An 18,186-nucleotide genomic window follows, 5' to 3' on the forward strand; every position below is an offset into this window, starting at 1 on the left:
GGCAATGATTACACCAAGTCCGTATGGTCATAGGTTTTATATTTCAGATGTGAAATGCATTAATTTTGTCTTCTGTTCTCAGGGAATGCCAGAGCAATGGGCTCGGCTGCTACAGACCTCAAATATCACCAAGCTAGAACAGAAGAAGAACCCGCAGGCTGTACTAGATGTATTGAAGTTCTATGATTCTAAAGACACGGCAAAACAGAAATATTTGAGCTTCTCTGCTACAGGTGTGACTTTAGTATGTTTGGGGCATGTTTATGGGGAACCTCAGACTCTTCTTCATTAGAATTAAAGGATTGGTCCCTAAATGGAGAGAGTAATGTGTAATGAAACTGTTTAAGATAGAGTGCTTGTGAGAAATAGGGTGTGTGGCTTTCAGTGAACCCCATTAAAGATGCTAATGATGGTTAGGATCCAGTTGTGTGGCAAAGTGGTTGGAAGACTTAGTTCAACATGTATTCATAGCGGAGATTACCAGGAGTGCTGGAGTTCAGAGATTGAACTGAAAACTAATCTGTTAATGAATTTATATCCTGAGGGAAAGATGTGCTGGAAGAGATCTTGAGAGCACGACTGGAAAATTTTGCATTAAAACCTTAAGTTTGGCCCCATAATTAAGAACTATCTGGAGATAACAGTTCAAGTTTGAGCACACTATATACTGATGTATCCAGAACTTGCATCTGTGCTTCCTGAAGTTTGGATAATGGTCTTTCATGTGGGTTTGAAAGAGTAGAACTGTTTGTTTTTCCTTTGGAACAAGGTGTCTGATCCCAAGTCCTTTCATATGCATTGTCATTCCTAAATTAATAAAGATACTTCAGTATCTTTCGGGACTTGTCTTTATATTTAATAATTTAACATTAAATATTATATTTAATATTTAAATTTTAATTTAATTTTCAAATCTCTTTTAGAAAAGGATGGATTCCCTTCAGGAGCGCCAGCAGTAAGTATGGTTATTATATGACATTCATTGCATCTCCCAACATGCTAAAAACGCTTTATTGCAATTCTTGATATAGCCCAATCCTACTGAGCTATAGTAGTTTTCAAGTGTCTGCTTAAAGAGGCCAGTCACCAGACATACACTTTTAACTGAGTAATTAAAGTTAAGTTCACCAGTCAATGGGATTCTTTAGGAGCCCACTCCAAGCATTTGTGGAGTCAATGCTCATATGATGATCAGAGGTTGCTGTTGTATCAAAACCAAGGTTTAATTAAATCACTGCCCTACTTGCTAGTGGTAAGAATTCCTCCCCTTCCTGATGAGCACCCATGTGTGTCCAGCAAAAGCCATGTTTGTGGGAGGGACATTGCCTTCCTTCCCTCGTTCTCCTTGATGGAAAGGAGAGATGGCCTCTTATGTGAGTCAAGCTCTTGCAGGTGGTGCCCGTAGCAGTTCGCCATTGCTGCCTCCTGTAAAACCCCAGTGGAAAGGGGGAGAGAATTTGGGCGAAGGAAGGGGTGCTTTTCGTTCCCCTTTCTTGCACAAAGTAGTTGGGGGGGGGGGGGCATGCTTGTAACTTCTGAATCAACCCTGCACTGGGGCAAACACCCCTCCATTCTCCGCACACACCATGTTCAGGAAAGGGAAGGAGAAGTCACAACTACCAACTAATAAGGCAAGCTAAAATTTGCTGTAAGCAGTGTATAATTAAATCTTCAGAGAGGCTGGGTTTAGATACATAAATATGAAGAGGTGTACCACAACCTTAATTATAACAGTGCTATAACAATTAAAACTGAGCTTTGGACATTCTTAATTTTTCACAATAAACATAAAAAGAAAAAAAGCTCGATACAGATGTTTGGAATATACTTGTGGCGGAATGAGATGTTGCCATCTTTTCTCACTCCCATGGTGTACTTATAAGAACATAAGAACTGTGCTGGATCAGACCAAAGATTGATCTCAACTAGAGAAAGGGGGTGGGTGAGCAAGCCAGAGGAGGATGGAGCAGCCCCTGCCTTCTCTGATTCTTAAGAAGGTAGCAAGAGCCCTGTTGGATCAGGCTAATGGCCTATTTAGCCCAACATTCTGATCCCAACGTAGCCAACCAGACACCATTGGGAAACCCACAAGCAACCTCCTGCTCATTTCCCCTAGTAAATGGTATTAGAGGTAATATATAGCCATCATGACTACGAGCTATTGATAGCCTTATCCTGACCCCACATGCCATTTGCATGTTGGGTTTCAAAGTTGTATAAGGGGCTACATACATAGAACCTCATTGCTACCTCCAAATTCCACAGACTGTACACATTTATTTTATGGCACACAGATTGCATAATTTGGACATATACATGTTGAACTGTGGGCTCCATGCAAACATGAAATCTCTTAAATGAAACACAGAGCTGGTCAAGGCCAGCACAAGCATTTTAAATGTCAGTTTAAGGCTTTCAAAATGTGAATGACACATGATATCCTGCAGCCTATTATTATTCTATGCTGTCGTAACATTCTGGCATACATTTTATAATGAACGTCCCAAACATTCCACACTAGGACTTATTTATTTTACTCCTTTGTTAAAAAACAAACTTGCAGCCCAATGCAAAAGGTTCAGAGCCTTCTGCAGCAGCTGAAGAGGAAGACGATGATGAAGTGGCTCCTCCGATTATTGCCCCACGACCAGATCATACAAAATCAGTGAGTGGTTTTATTTTACTGAATAGTTTTGCTTTACTGCTATGTGTCCATAGTACAGCTTTCTGCAGATTTTTAATAAATTTAGCGTAATGGGTTAAAAAAGATGAACTGGAAGTTTCCATTTCAAATCTGACTTTAGCCAGAACTCGCTTGGTGACATTAGGCAAGTCCCTGGCTTTCAGCCTCAGTCCTAATCTGTATCATGGGGATAATAATAAGGTAGGTACCTCCTTAAGCTCTTGGAGAGGGAGAATTATATAAATACTAAATAGCAGTAGGAGTAGACTTAACTAGTGAGACCTTCAACAAAATGTTGCAGTGTATGCAGCCTCCGAAGACGTGTGCTCCTCTTTAGGGTTCCAATCAAACATTCACACCCAAGCAGGGCATTCCCACCTCCCACCCACCAATGTTTTGTTTTTCTTTTCCAACCGGCACACAACATTCCTTGTCTTCTGAGCATACTTGGTCCTCATTGGCCTGTTAGGGGCTGGTTTTGTTATACATGTGCAAACCTTGGGAGTTTTACAGGGCATATTGGCCCCTCCCTCTTCTTTCTCTGCACCCCCCTTTGGCATCATTTCTTTCAGCACCTGAATTTGCTTAAGGGCAGATTATTATAATATTTTCTTATGGTATCATTTGCACGCTAAGGACAGAATCTGGCTTGAATAATTTGCTTCTGTGTTTGCAAAGAATGACTGCCTTGGGGTAAAATTGCTGAACTTTGTAAAATTGTGTAGGACACCTCTTTTTAGTCATATGCATCTGGAGTCTTAGTTCTATAAAGGATTCATGTGACAATACACTACTGGAGAAAATAGGTCAGTTGTTTTGAAAACCGACTTCCTCTAATATTTGCAAACCACATCAACTTCCGTGTCAGTCAAGAGAATCTAGTAACTCTGGGGCCATATTGGGCAAAACAGTGTCTGTTGAATCTCTTTTAACCTGAGGGCCTAATTCCATTTCGGAGAAGTTCTCAGGGGGTCACATTCTAGTGGTGAGCAGGGCCAAAAATACCAGTGTATTTTAGCTTAAAGCTCTTCCAGCAAGTAACTAAGCCTTAAGAGAGCCATTTCAGCCTTTTAGAAAGGGGGAAAAAACTGTGCAAAAGCCAGAAAACCTCCAAACTGTTGGTAGTTGGGGAAAAGAGTGTGGGGCCAGGAGAAGGGAAGGTGGCCATCTGGGGGACCCAGGTGGGCTGGATTGGGACCCCTGGGCTAAAACGATAGTCATAAATCTTCTACCAAGAATGTTAAGTATTTATGGCAGTTTGAACGTGAAAAGAGACTACAAACATGATCTTACATTCTTACAGATTTATACACGGTCAGTAATAGATCCCATCCCAGCGCCGTCTGGTGACTCGAGTGACAGCGCTACTAAATCAGCTGATAAGCAGAAAAAGAAAACTAAGATGTCAGATGATGAGATCATGGAAAGGCTGCGTAAGTTGAAATTTTTAATTGATTCTTCGCTAAGATAGGGTGCTGATGTAATTAGCCTGATGTCATGTGTCCTAAATATTTTGCATGATGAATCAATTTTGTTGTTTATTCGTTCAGTCGCGTCCGACTCTTCGTGACTTCATTTGACCCATTCTTATGACATGCTTTGATCTCAGCATGAATTTGAGCACATTTTCCTGATTAAGCCAGTTTCCACAACCTGGTGCTCTCCAGATTTTTGGACTTCAGTTCCCATCAGCCCCAGCCAACATGACCAATGGTCAGGAATGCTGGGAGTTGTAGTTCAAAACATCTGGAGGGCAACATCTTGTTAGGGAAGGCTGGTGTAAGCCATCAGTATTCTAGACAAGCGATTGTAGTTGGGAACATACTGCAGTGCAGCAAGAACTTCTATTTGATGCATTATTAAGAAGCATCTCTGGTGCTTACACTGTCCCCACGCCATTGTTGACAGGAAGCAAGCATTTTTGTGTGAATAGACCTTATAGAGGCATTGAACTTTCCATTCAGGTAATAGAGGTAAAGTATGAAGGTGGTTTAGGAGGTAATGACAGAATAGTTGCCTGTGCTATATATTGAGAAGAAATGGTTTTACTTCCCAAAATACCTTTATATTTTAGTGTGTGCCTGAGATGGTCATGACAAAAGTAATCTTTACTTGTTTAAAAGTCAGTAGAGTTATGTGAAGGGATTTGATTTGTGAGAACTTCTGTGGTATCTTGTGTAACATTAAGCAATTCTATAACTCTCCATGCTTCCCTCCTTCCCCCATGCCCCCCCCCAAAGTCTGTTCCCACAGGTTAGTAGGGGAGGGATGATTTAGGATATGTGTAGCAGGCTGCAGGTGGAGGAGGGAGTTAATGGAAATTGCCCCTCCTCTCTAAATGAACAGAAGAGCAACGTAGGATTCAGGCTATGGTTGTTTTTTGTATTGATTGAAATGTTTATGTAGTAGTTTTCAGTTGACATCCATAGCACATCTTAGTTGGCTTATACTTTATATTGAATTTTCTTTTAAGGAATTATTGTGAGTATAGGAGATCCTAAGAAAAAATATACCAGATATGAAAAAATAGGGCAAGGGTGAGTATTTATAAATATACCTTGTATGTACTGATTATGAAATGTATTAGTCAAATACCATTTTATGTTCACTGTTTACAAATACAGAAATGTCAGCAGTATATAAGTAATAGCAACCAAATGCAGACCTCCAACAGATGCAGAATCCCTGAAACATTCATTTATGTGCTTTGCTATTTACTATTTACTTTATGGAATGAGGTAGGAAATTATGAGCAAGAATTTCCTGCAGCTTACTGTTGCTTTCCTGCTTAATTTTGAGATGAATGCTCCCCCCCCCCATGTGTTACTTACTAGGTTAGGGGAATAGGGAATGGGTTCATCCTAAGCATCCATTGTTCAGGCTAGTTCGTTATGGTCAGACGATTCTGTGAAATACTCTGTAAAAGGGCAGATTGTTTTATAGAGGCATTGATCCTCAGATTGTTTTATAGAGACCATTGTCTTGGGGTTTTTAATTTACAATCTAGAGTCTTTTTTCCTGGAGAATTTTAAATACACTGAAATTATCCAGGAAAGACAGTACAGCTGTTGCCCATTCTTGTACCTGCATGTTAATTAACAGAAGTGTCACACCTAATTACATACTTCCTTTTTGTAGGGCTTCAGGTACAGTTTTCATTGCCATAGATGTGGCAACAGGACAGGAGGTAAGAGCGATATACCTTCTAATAGCTTTGAATTTTAAACTCACAGTGGCAGCATTGAATGTGATAGGTTTTGCTGGTTTTGAAAGAAAACAACCCTATCTTCCATTAGCACATTCGTCATAATTGTCAGTAAAAGTAATTGCTTTGTTCTGTAGAATTGGATGGTGAACGTTAGAAGTACTTTGGATGCCTTGTGAAAACCAGATACACTTATTTCAGACTCAAGATCATAACAGTTAATTTTAGTGCTGGGTTGATTAAGCATCCACCAAGGATACTTCCTCCTTCCATATATTATGTTTTTAACTGCACTTTGTAATCAGATTTAACTTTACCTTGTAGCCTTGCTCTTTTTGCTTTATTTCACATTACTGGGCACAGAATAAATAATCAAATAAAATTTCTTTGGGTTCACCCATACATATACTTGGTTCTTACCATTTCAGGCCTTTATGTTGCTGGAGATTTCTTTTCCTGCCCAAATCACTCTCTTTCAAATAACTTTCTGTTCATAATGCTAGAAATAGCATTGTTTATAAGAAGAATCGCCTCCCCTTGCCTGAAAGCACTTACATTTGCTATCACGGTAATGTGCTGAAAACTTTTCTCCAAGAATGACTGAGTTCACTCAAAAACTCAGTTGTATTGTCTGTCCTGACTGACTGCGTCTGTAAGAGTGCCACCTGTAAGGGTGATGTCATTTACATGGAACAATTTATCTATCTCTACCTTGTAGCCAAGTAGTTATTATCTCGGGGAAAGGAATGTGAAGGGGGGAAAAACCTTTGTAAATTTTAGTCTTGTGACATTTTTTATAGTTTCCTTTCTTTGAATAGCCACTTGCATTGATTCTTCTTCTCCCCCCTCCTCTTTCAGGTCGCTATTAAACAGATAAATCTTCAAAAACAGCCCAAGAAGGAGTTAATTATCAATGAGATCTTGGTAATGAAAGAGTTGAAGAACCCAAACATAGTCAACTTTCTAGACAGGTAACTAAGTACATGAAATAGTGGCTAGAGATTTAGATTTGGACAGGAACCACCCAGGTTCATGAAGCTCACAACGTCTTGGGAAAATCATTCTCTTTGTGCCAAGATGCTGCTTTGAGTTTCTTGGAGGAAGAGTAGAATGCATATGTAACTAATAAGTGAGATGTTTTATCCGAATTATTAATACTCTTGTGCAGTTACCAGGCTCATCTCTGAAAAACAAGGGAATTCTCCATACCAGATTGATGGCAATACAAACACATTTTCCAGTTGCAATGATTGATTGCTTTTTGGTAGAGTAGATGGATTAACTCTTTTTGTTGTCTTACCTAAATCTAACTTCTCCTGCCTTTCAAACTATTTGTCTCAGTGTGTTGAAGTTCTAACTTTTTCAATTTCTACCTTCAGTTACCTAGTAGGAGATGAACTGTTTGTCGTAATGGAGTATCTGGCTGGCGGGTCTCTCACAGATGTAGTAACAGAGACTTGTATGGATGAGGCACAGATTGCTGCGGTCTGCAGAGAGGTGGGTAACTGATAACTGAAGGAAGGGATGCATTTAAATGATTGGTGCACTTAAATTATTGAGGCAAAGTTATTAACTTTCCAGTTTTATTTTTTAAAAGACTGGTTGTGGGGAGACTTAGCCCACCGTTTGGAGTTATTTTCTGGAAGTATCAATTGCAATGCAAGCCTTGACAGCTGCTGAAATGTAAATCACAGTGTTTTAAAACATACTCTAAAGTTGTATGATGTTTTGATTAAGTGCAGCTTAATTTCTCAGGATTCTACTTAAGCAAACTCTAGGATAAACCTTGAATTATAAATAACTTCTGAATGAAGATACCGTGGAAACCCCCCATGTTTCTGAGGAGGAGTGTGGCTTCTCCCTGACAGGCTGATTTTCAGTTTGGAGGAGATTTTTTGTATGGAAGAGGGTTCAGGCTTGCGATACCCTGGATCTAAAGACACAGGTTTACCCACTAAGTGAGAACTAGGCTTGAATATATATCTGTACACTCGCTACACATACATATGTTGTGCATGCAGATACTGCCAACTGCAGCTTCATGTGCACATGGTAAAATAAGTACACCACTATTTAAAAGTATGTGAATATGCATGTGTCTACTTTCAGTGTATGCTCTTGTTTGCTAATGTATGATGCAGTTCTCTTGTTACTGTTATGTTAATGATTTAAGATGAGATGAATTGCAAAGACAGATCAATAGAGTATATCACTATTTCAATTTGACTTACTACAAAGAACATAAAAATAGCATAAAACATAGATTTCAGCTTGCATAGACAGATTATTGTAGATAAAAAAAGTTTATTTTTAGGCACCAAAAACATTTACTTACCTATGTAACTAACAATTTCCCCAAACATTTTTGTTAAATACATTATTTCATTTTTGTTAAATAGTATTTCAAGACTTTGGTAACTTTGGGGCATTGTTTAGCTGGAGATGAGGTCTTTTAATTATTACTTAATGAGTAAATCATCATTTCAGGTTATTAAACTATCTCTTCCCATTGTGAAAATAGAAATTGTTTAAACAATAATATCTTCTATTGTCTCCATACAGTGTTTGCAGGCTTTGGAATTCCTACATGCCAACCAGGTGATCCACAGAGACATTAAAAGTGACAATGTGCTCTTAGGAATGGATGGATCAGTTAAGCTGAGTAAGTGCAGGACAATTCCAACTTTGGCAATATGGCTAAAATGTTTGCCTGGTGTGGGTGGGTGTGTCTAGGTTAGTTTCACTGCAGAGTCCACTGTGGTGGATTTTAGTGCAAAATTTATTGTGAGAAACAATTCAAGGTCTTTCAGTTCTTCCCTGCCAGAGTTCAAGCACATGGCTCATGGGATAGGAAGAATATGTTATTTGGATAACTCATGAATGTTTAGACTGCAATGGCAAAATTGTACGCTGCAGATCAGCCTTAGTCAGAATAACCAATTGTGAGGGACAGTGAAAGCTGTAGCTCCAGACATCAGAAGAGCCACAAGTTGCCCACAAGATCAAATGGCAAAGCATCTGTTGGCTTTTAAAACTAAAATACCTAATTCCATTTATAAAAGTAAACCAGCTCACAATTAGCATGCTCCATTTTAACATCTCCAGTTAAGTTTGTTCTCATTTTTAAGCCAGCAGATGGCAGCCTTGATTAGACTAACTTTAAGACTGAGTTCAGTGCAGCAGTTAAGGCTTTAAGTTATAGTAATATTTTTTAAAAAAAGAAGAAAGGAAATACCTAATTGAGCAATTCCTGCCTTCAGTAATCAGCATGGCCATCTTAACTCCTGCACTACAACCATGGATTAGTAAAGTGTATAGAAGCCTGTATTGTAGGTCTTATAAATTGGTCATTAACACATTTTCTAAATGAAGTCTTGGCTTAGAAGTTTACTAATGGGGGTGGTGGGAGGTACTCAGATGACGAGTTATACCTGTGAATGCATCCCCTACTTGAACCACTCACTGTAAGTACCAAATTGGTACAGAAGGAATGTGCTAGCCTATTTTAGTGCTGTTGGGTTTATTTGTTTTTACCTTGGAGTGAGTTTTTCTTTTTTACATGGAGAAATGAGAGTCAGTGTGGTGGTGTAGCAAAAGTGTTGGACTGGGAGTCGGGAGATCTGGGTTCTAGTCCCCACTCAGCCATGGAAACCCACTGGGTGACTTTGGGCCAGTCACAGACTCTCAGCCCAACCTACCTCACAGAGTTGTTGTTGTTGTGAGGATAAAATGCAGAGGGGGAGGAAAAAAGGTGGTATATAAATGCAATAATAAATAAATATTCAAAACTAGGATCCATCACCACAATCTAAAGTGCATCACTGCTCCTCCATGTAAAATGTACCATTATAAATAGAAAACTAGTGGAGGTTTTTTGGGTTTTTTTAATGTAGGGTCGTAAGATGTGATTGTAGTCTGAAGTGGTATAGTCTATTCTACTACCTCAGTGTTCTGCAGCTTCATTCTGCTGCATGTATAGGTCAGGTCTTGTTTAAAAACCAAAACATGCTGAGAGAGCCAATCATTGATCTCCCACATAATGTGTAGTTCGGCCCTTCCATGCTAACCTTCAAGGGCAGGAATGGCTTAATCTTGCATTTCTTTTGTCGTGGTTTCTTTGATCTCTTAAACTATATCACAGCCTCATAACTTAACTCTTAAATTATGTCAGTGTGTCTTAGTATGCTTGTTGCCTATCGAGATTGCTACCTTTCTTCACACACTTTCAACCATTTATGATGTTTCTTGTCTGTCGCCATAATTTGCCCAGCAAGAAACTCCCTTTAGAAATTGAAATGTACAGGAAACTATACCTCTATCTAAACAGAAAAATAACTCACTATCAAATAGAATGCTGTCTTCTTAAAAGAAAACATTTTGACACAGGCATGTATTATTTAAAACATTGTTTAATGGAAACAATCTGGACAAAATTTGTAATAATTCATTCACAATCAAATAGAATGCTGCCTCCTTAAAAGAAACCCTTTTGACACAGACATATATTATTTAAAGCATTGTTTAATGGAAACAATCTGGACTTAAAATGGTTATTGGGTAGCACAATGCAGTCAAGCATAGCTTTATAATCTAGTTCTCTATCATCCAGAGCAGAGCACCCATAGGAAGGGCTAAAAAGCAAAATAGGAGCCTGGAATTTTTGGAGTTCTCCATCTTTTAACTATTCATTGTCACCAGTGATGTTAGCTTCAGCTTGCTTAGCCTTCTGAAGCATGGTGTGAGCACTGAAATGTTTTCAACTTTTTCTCAAAGCGTAATTGGGGTAATAAGGACACTCCGGATGACTCTAACAATAAGTGTAGGACTTATTTATTTAACTTGATTTTTTTTTGCTTCTTTCTTTTTGCAGCTGACTTTGGTTTCTGTGCTCAGATTACTCCAGAGCAGAGCAAACGTAGTACTATGGTTGGGACGCCCTACTGGATGGCTCCAGAAGTAGTTACACGGAAGGCCTATGGCCCTAAAGTGGATATCTGGTCTCTTGGTATCATGGCTATTGAAATGGTTGAAGGAGAGCCCCCATATCTCAATGAAAATCCTTTGAGGGTAAAGTATTTCAGCTTTGAAAAATAGTTTTGCCTTGGTGTGCACTTAAAACAGCAGATCAGAAAGAGGAAAGGTTTATGTGACCTTTTACCAGTGGAAACATTTGCATATCATTTGCACAGAGCTTTCTCATTCTGGTAACAAGTTGAGCTGTAGAACAGTGGTGGGGAATTTTCTGTCAAGGGCCAAATTACGTTGGGTGTAACCTGTCATGGGCCACATGCTGGTTGTGGCTGGGGCCAAAGCAAAAAGTGATCACGGCCACGCCCTCTCTCCTTTCCACCCAACCAAGGGTCTGTTGGGGCAGATGCTCTTGCCTGATGGCTTGCAGGGGGCTACATGAAATTAGGCCAAGGAGCAAAGATTGCCCACCCCTGCTGTAGATGATTATATAGTTCATTGAGAGATTGGCCCCATTCAGACAACATGCTAAACCATGCTGCAAAACCACAAAATGGTTAATAGAATGCGTGCATTCCGTTAACCATTTTGTGGTTAAGCAGCATGGTTTAGCGTGTTGTCTGAACGGGGCCATTATATCAGTTTGCTCTTAGATTGCTGGTACAGAAAGGCTTACCAACGTACAAAAACAGTATAGTTCAGGTAGGCTCTTCTGTATTCCTCTGTGGATGTAATACTGCCCAGAGAGCTCCGGCTACTGGGCGGTATAGAAATGTAATAAATAAATAAATAAATAAATAAATAAATAGATAGTTTAAAATGGAATAAAAATTTAAAACCAGCAGACAAGAAAGTGTAGTTTTAGGCCTTAATCCAATGAAACAATACAGGGTAGGACCGTTTACACATTTTATTGAAGTTTCCCCTTTAGCTTCATGCACTTCTTGAAGAGGCAAGCTGCTTTTCAGTTAACATAGTACAAGCTTCCAAAGAACTCTGGATTTCCTAGAACATAGCAGAAAAACACTAATTCAGAATAAGCCCCTGGTCCTTTCCAATTCTGTAACTTAATCGCAGATGCACATGTAGTAGAATACAAGCCACTTTTTTTTTAGTTTTCATAACTCTGAGGTTTCTTTCTTTTTCTCTCTGTCTTGCAGGCATTATACTTGATAGCAACTAATGGCACTCCTGAGCTGCAGAATCCAGAGAAACTGTCTCCCATATTCCGTGACTTTCTAAATAGTTGTTTGGAAATGGATGTAGAGAAAAGAGGGTCAGCCAAAGAACTATTACAGGTAAAGGGACAGACTTCGTAAATGGCATGAATTATAGACAAAATGCTTTCTAGTCAAAGCTAGATAGCAAGCAAATCTAGCTTCTGTACAAGAAGACTGTATAACCAATGAGTTCAGAAGAGCTGGAATAGAAAGGGGAGCATTAATATAAAGAGAATATCTTTGCAAATGGAGAGGTTCATGATAGGGGAATCCCCAGAGCAATTATTTTTTCTATTCCTTCCCCGTGGAATTCTTGAAGAGCCCAGTACAGTTCATAGAATCATAGAATAGTAGAGTTGGAAGGGGTCTATAAGGCTATCGAGTTCAACCCCCTGCTCCTCTCCCGTATTCCCAGATGAACCTTTCCCTGGAGGAAAGTGGTTCATGTTCCACCAAGCTATGTAGCAAACTGTTGGGCTACAAGCATTTGTCCCTTCTCTTCCTCCACTACCCCCCAGATCCACTACAATTTGGGACAAACGTTGTGGCATTTGGCCGGTAGAAGCAGAGAGTCACATCTCCACTTGTTCTCCTCTCACCCCAGCTCAGTGTGAAGCTCTGCCTTTGAAGCACAAACCTTTGCTCTAAGTTGGCAAAGGGGGTGGGTGGGTTGTGAATGCATGGCTCAGCTGGCTGATGCTGGCTTCAGTGAAGGCCTATCAAGAAGAAGAGGTAGGAAGCTGTTTCTGTTCTTGCCAAAAATGCAAAGTGGGGATACATGGCAAGATGGCAACAGCAATAGCATCAGTGCAGTTCTCTAGGGTGGTGAGAATCTTCTTCACACAACTCTGTCTTGCTCCATTCACTGAAACTTTCACCGGTCCATCTTCCCTTGAAGTGTGAGAGTAAGAGTCACAACCTATTGGGCCTCCCATCACCCCATCACTGCCTGCATTACAGGAAGACCATGATAATGGCAGCCCTTTGGATAAATGGATTCCTGGCAAGGAAATGTGGGGGAAGAGCCCTTTCACAACATTGTAGATCCAAGGAACTTTTGCTACAGCTTGGTTCAGATGTAACTCCCAAATTGTGTTTTGAGCAGTGAAGCTGTTTGCCAAGCTTGCACACTCCCCACTCTTCTTGGGCACTCTGATTCCCTTGTTTGGGGTGAACCACAGTTTGCTGTTTCATCTGAGCTAGGCAAACTATATCTTGGCAAACCATAATTGGAAACCACTTCAAATTTAATTGTGATTTGCAATCAAGGAGGAAACTGGAATGCACAAGTCCAGGTTTGGCATAAGATACTGGTGACATGAGCTGTGTTGGTATATCTCTGCTTCAGTCTCCACACATCTCTTAAGCTCCATCCTGATTCAGTGTGTGTGAGTGCGCGCACACACACACATAATATAATGTATAAGTATAATCTCAATTTTGCACTCTTTGCAAAGTATTAGCTTTGAAACGCTGCTACTGAAGTTTAATCCGAAGTGTCCTTCTATTAAAATAGGTTTCTTTCCTTTCCCGTTAGCATCCTTTCCTGAAACTGGCCAAACCTTTGTCCAGCTTGACGCCGTTGATCCTAGCAGCCAAAGAAGCAATGAAGAGCAGCCGTTAGCATTGTTGCTGTGGCCTTCATGAGTTGTTGTTTTTTCATGATTTTTTTTTTAAAAAGTCTTCATAATATATAAATTGTTGCTCTTGTTAGGGGGGTTGAAAGTCTGCAGAAGGGGAAAAATCACCTTGGAGATACAAAAGAAGAAGAAAAATGGTGGTGGCGAACTCTTCTAGGAGTCTGGAAGAAGTTGTGAACTGAATTACTGGCCTTTTCACCACTTCTGCAGACAACTCAGAAATGGATTTTATTATGCCTGTGAGGTGTTTTTTTTAAATGACTTTGCTGTACCAGATCCCACTCATTGTGCTCTGTTGGGCACTTTCAATACTTGAACAACAGATTCAAGCTTTTAGAGGGAGGCATTACTTTGATCTGCTGATCTCCCCCCCCCCCCCGCCTTTCCCTTCCCTTATCTTTGTCAGACAGTCAGTCATTGAAAATATGACAAGCTCTGAGTTACTAAAGGCAGATGTGGTAGAAATGTGAAAGCTCCTCTTATCCTCTTTCTCTTAATATTCAATTTAGCTATAACTGTTGTAGCATTAACACCCAACTACCTAAGAACCATAATTTTTCAATGACTGTCCTTCAAGGCAGAAGAACATGAGCAGAGAGGGAAGAAGAAGGCTCAGCAAAGTTTGCCGTAGAATTTTGTTGCATGGACTTCTGAACATAAGGGAAAGATGCCTCTAAATTTTGGAGATTGAATACATACGGAGGAAAGGAGGGAAGTGTTCCTTTTCTTTAATGTTCAAACCACCCCCTGGGCTTGGGGAGAGAACCCCATTCCTGTGAATTGTCTTCCACTCCTCCTTTGCCTATGTAGGTTTATTGGTAACACTTTAAAGGGATATCTTGAAAGTGTGTGGTTTTATAGCAAAGTGCTGTATCCATGTTCTGGCTTGGGCTTTGGGATTTATGCTGGTGCCTTTTGAATTTTTAAATTACCCTTCTTTGTATTAAATACATTTTGTATATGTTGTACATTTTCCCTCCAAAAACAACTTTGGAGTCATCAGGACTAAGTATTAGAGCTCTCTTCCTTTTTATATATATAAATATAAATAAATATATATGCACCATTTCTACTAACAAAAGACCCAGCAGATTTGCAAAAAAGAAAAGAAGAAAAAGGAAGATCCAAGACTTTTTGTATAATCCAGCCAACTGAACTTCTGAACACCAAAAGTGCTATTCTATGGAGACAAAAATTGGAAGTAAAAGAGTAGCTTAGATTCAACATTATTTTAATTGGTTTGTGAATGGCTGGATGATGATCCTATCTCTCGAAAGACTTATGAACTACTATGGCCGAAGACAACACAAGATAAAGTGCCTCCCTAAATGAAAGTAATTGGAGTAGTAAAGGAATTGAATTCTGGTTAATGTGGTCACATATATGTTGGGGACTCCATTGTCACACACATCAGCCTTTTAAAATCACTATGTTTTTATGTGCAGCTTATGGAGAATTCCTGAGTGATAATGTGCCAAATGATAACAAGAGAGTCATTAATTTGGTGCTATAGCTTTTTTGCATTCCTAGTTGGTATTTTTGGAAAAACATCTTAAATCCCTAGTTAAGAGGCAACTTCTTACAGCTTTTCTGATGGTCAGTGGCAAGCCTCCTTCCTACCTGTGAACAATATTAAGGTGTGTTGGCATAAAAACATCTCTGATGCTAGGGTTTCATGAACAGGTTGCAAAATGTGTGTTAGCCAGATTCTGAGCCATTGCATTACAAAGGACACACTGTCCCCTCAGATCTTGGAGCTGCTTGCACCCTGCTTTGTACCAACAAATGCCTTATTAATACAACTGAAAGCAACACCACACTCCAACCTGCAGTCCTGTATCCTGACAGAAGTATTCATCCGAAAACTTTATAACAAAGCAGCCCATTTACTTCCAGAGCATTTTGAATGTGTTTTGGTTTGGTCCGAGGAGGTGTAATATCCTGGTCTGAGTGGTATATTAGGCGCTCTTATTCCCCTTGCTATGGCTTTGGAATACTGTTAGATATAAAAGTTAGAATAGTCTTGCCCTTGAATTGATACGTGTGAATCAAACCAAGAGATTAAAAGGGCCCTTACTGTTAATGTTAGTTTTCTTACTATTGGGTCTTTGTCTGTTGCTGGCAATGGAATATGTGGATCCCATGATTCTTATGAGATAGATGGGTGTAGCTGCGTGTGTGTTTTTTAAATTGTAGAAATTAAATGTGACACTGTTCTAAAATCTTAAAGTTTTTAGAAAAAACATTGATTATCTTTCAATTTCGTGAAAAAAACTATCTGAAATGAGCAGTTGACTGCATCTGTGTGAGGGTTTTTAAATCCTTCTCTAAAAGTTGCTTACAATTTGGATTAGCTCAGGGGTTGTTGAAGTGCATCCCGTGGTCTCTCTTGTGCCCTCATGGTATTGAGTCCTCCCACAACATGCCCATATGGGCTCTCTTAAGTGTAACTTGCAGCACAATGCTTCGGCAGTGTATTCTTCTAATTTCTTTACCCCCCTGTTGCAAGAAAAGATTACGGATATATGTAGGAGTGAACTGAGATGGGAATTCTTCATTGGACAGAGGATTTATCAGGACATTCCTGACCAATTATGGTTTGTTATGCAGCTGTGCATACAGTTTGTATGGTACATGGACTGAACATATATTGAAAATGTCTTAAAAGCTTGGTATAGAAGTGGAAAGCCTAAAGAAATAACCCTGGGATATAGCTTACTAGGCCATGGGTGAGAAAACAGCATAAAATTGAGCTCTTGACTCCTAACTTACCTTCCTGTTAAATATGCCTTAACCAAATTTCCAACCACTAATGTGAGTAAGTATTGGCTGATTCACACAGTCACGTTTGGAGATCTTTTCAATCTAGTGACTTTTTGTTAGCCTAGATTGAATGTTGTGATATCCAGGCATTATCTTGAATGCCACAACTTGGGACCAGATCCCAATCCAAGCCATCACTGAAAAATACTATTTTGTGGCGGTTGTTTGCGTGGGAGCGGATCCTGTAGCAGAGATCTCAAGACAGCTGCTCTGTGACCTCACTATTCAATCTGGGCTGACAGAAAGCTACTATAGATTGAAAATGGTGTCTCCCCTGCCCCAAATGTGTGTGTGAATAAGTTTTTGAGTGTTTGATGTGAACCTGTAGAGAGAAGAAGGGTGTCTCGTTCCATGAGCAGGCTTACCTGGAATGATGAGCTCCCAGGGTTTTCCCCTCCTGCTCCAGAAGTTGAAACAAAGGTGACTACTTACTTAACAAACAAAAGTTTTCATTTGCTGGTTAGGCTGGAGATATTTGCCACTTCATCATATGTCCGATTAATAAAGTGGTCACCGTATGTGTACCCTGAAGCAGTTTGGAGTAAATTAACTTCACTATTAAATGTTGGAGAATTTCTTTGTCTTCATAGCTGGAATTAAATACATCTTAAAACAATTTCCTTCTTTGTTCCTATCCTCTCACTTTTATCAGATGGAAATGAAAGTAGTGCAAGCTTTCAGTTTTTTTTTTACTGTCTTCAGATTTTGTTGCCTTTTGTTTAATTTAATCCCATTCTGTTATTTAATTGTTACTGCAATATTAACTACTGTATTTGACTATGTTTAATGACTTTGTTCTTTCAGGGCTAGAAATAAACATTTCTAAAATGCTTGATGGCTCTCATTTTCTCCCCCTTTCTTGAGTTGATAATAGGATTGGAACCTTAGAATTAGGCATGTGCTCCGCTCCTATTAGAAGCGCAGAAGCAGGAGCGAATTGGCCTGCTCCGCCTTGCCCAGAGGCAGAGTAGAAGCGGACCGCGGACCCCTAGAAGCAAGGCGAAGAGAAGCGACCATTTTCGTAGCGCTTCTCTTTCCGCAGAGCGCTCCGATCGCCATCTTGAAACATTTCGCCCATAGATAACTGGGTTGTTTTTGAAGCTATCGTTCTGAAAATTCTTGTGCTTAGACAGTCGTGGATGGAGGTCATTTTGAGACTGCTCTCACCTCTCTGCGTCGTGCGGGTCGCGTGCTATATTTTTTTTAAAATCGGGTCAACAAACAGGGACAGAGCGGGTCAAACGGCGGTTTTCGCCCATAGGATTGCATTGTGGAAAAGAATCGGGGATAACTGGGTTGATTTTTAAGCTATCGTTCTGAAAATTCTTGTGCTTAGACAATCGTGGATGGGGGTCATTTTGAGAGTACTCTCAACTTTCTGTGTCCTTTGGTTCGCATGCCATGTTTTTTTAAAAAATCGGGTACATTTACAATTCAAACGGTAGGGTAAACCCGGCTGCGGCGCGGCGGGGTTTATTTGAAGCGATGACAGGCACATTCAACTCCCAATCCTGATGAGAATTGATCACCTCATGAAGCATCCTCCAATCCCAGCGTTGGAGGGGGGGACTAAGGCAGAGGCACCCTCAGAGCTTTCAGCGTCTTTGTGGGTTGTCGTTCGTGGAGAGAGGAGTTAGTTATAGGTGC

At 39.9% G+C, this 18,186-nt stretch overlaps 1 protein-coding gene across 1 annotated transcript in view; it reads left to right on the forward strand.

Moving 5' to 3' along the window:
* Nucleotides 1-17,369, forward strand: part of PAK2 (p21 (RAC1) activated kinase 2) — a 45,637-nt gene extending 28,268 nt beyond the window's left edge. Inside the window, exons 4-15 of the mRNA XM_063132298.1 lie at nucleotides 83-233; nucleotides 924-955; nucleotides 2,564-2,665; nucleotides 3,987-4,116; nucleotides 5,157-5,220; nucleotides 5,822-5,870; nucleotides 6,747-6,859; nucleotides 7,268-7,385; nucleotides 8,451-8,550; nucleotides 10,759-10,955; nucleotides 12,017-12,154; nucleotides 13,614-17,369. Of these exons, the coding sequence (XP_062988368.1) occupies nucleotides 83-233; nucleotides 924-955; nucleotides 2,564-2,665; nucleotides 3,987-4,116; nucleotides 5,157-5,220; nucleotides 5,822-5,870; nucleotides 6,747-6,859; nucleotides 7,268-7,385; nucleotides 8,451-8,550; nucleotides 10,759-10,955; nucleotides 12,017-12,154; nucleotides 13,614-13,700 (1,281 nt within the window). The 3' untranslated portion in view covers nucleotides 13,701-17,369. The remainder of the gene's footprint in view (nucleotides 1-82; nucleotides 234-923; nucleotides 956-2,563; nucleotides 2,666-3,986; nucleotides 4,117-5,156; nucleotides 5,221-5,821; nucleotides 5,871-6,746; nucleotides 6,860-7,267; nucleotides 7,386-8,450; nucleotides 8,551-10,758; nucleotides 10,956-12,016; nucleotides 12,155-13,613) is intronic.
* Nucleotides 17,370-18,186: the final 817 nt, after the last annotated feature.

The sequence above is a fragment of the Elgaria multicarinata genome, chromosome 8 (assembly GCF_023053635.1).
Source record: "Elgaria multicarinata webbii isolate HBS135686 ecotype San Diego chromosome 8, rElgMul1.1.pri, whole genome shotgun sequence".
Classification (NCBI taxonomy): domain Eukaryota; kingdom Metazoa; phylum Chordata; class Lepidosauria; order Squamata; family Anguidae; genus Elgaria; species Elgaria multicarinata.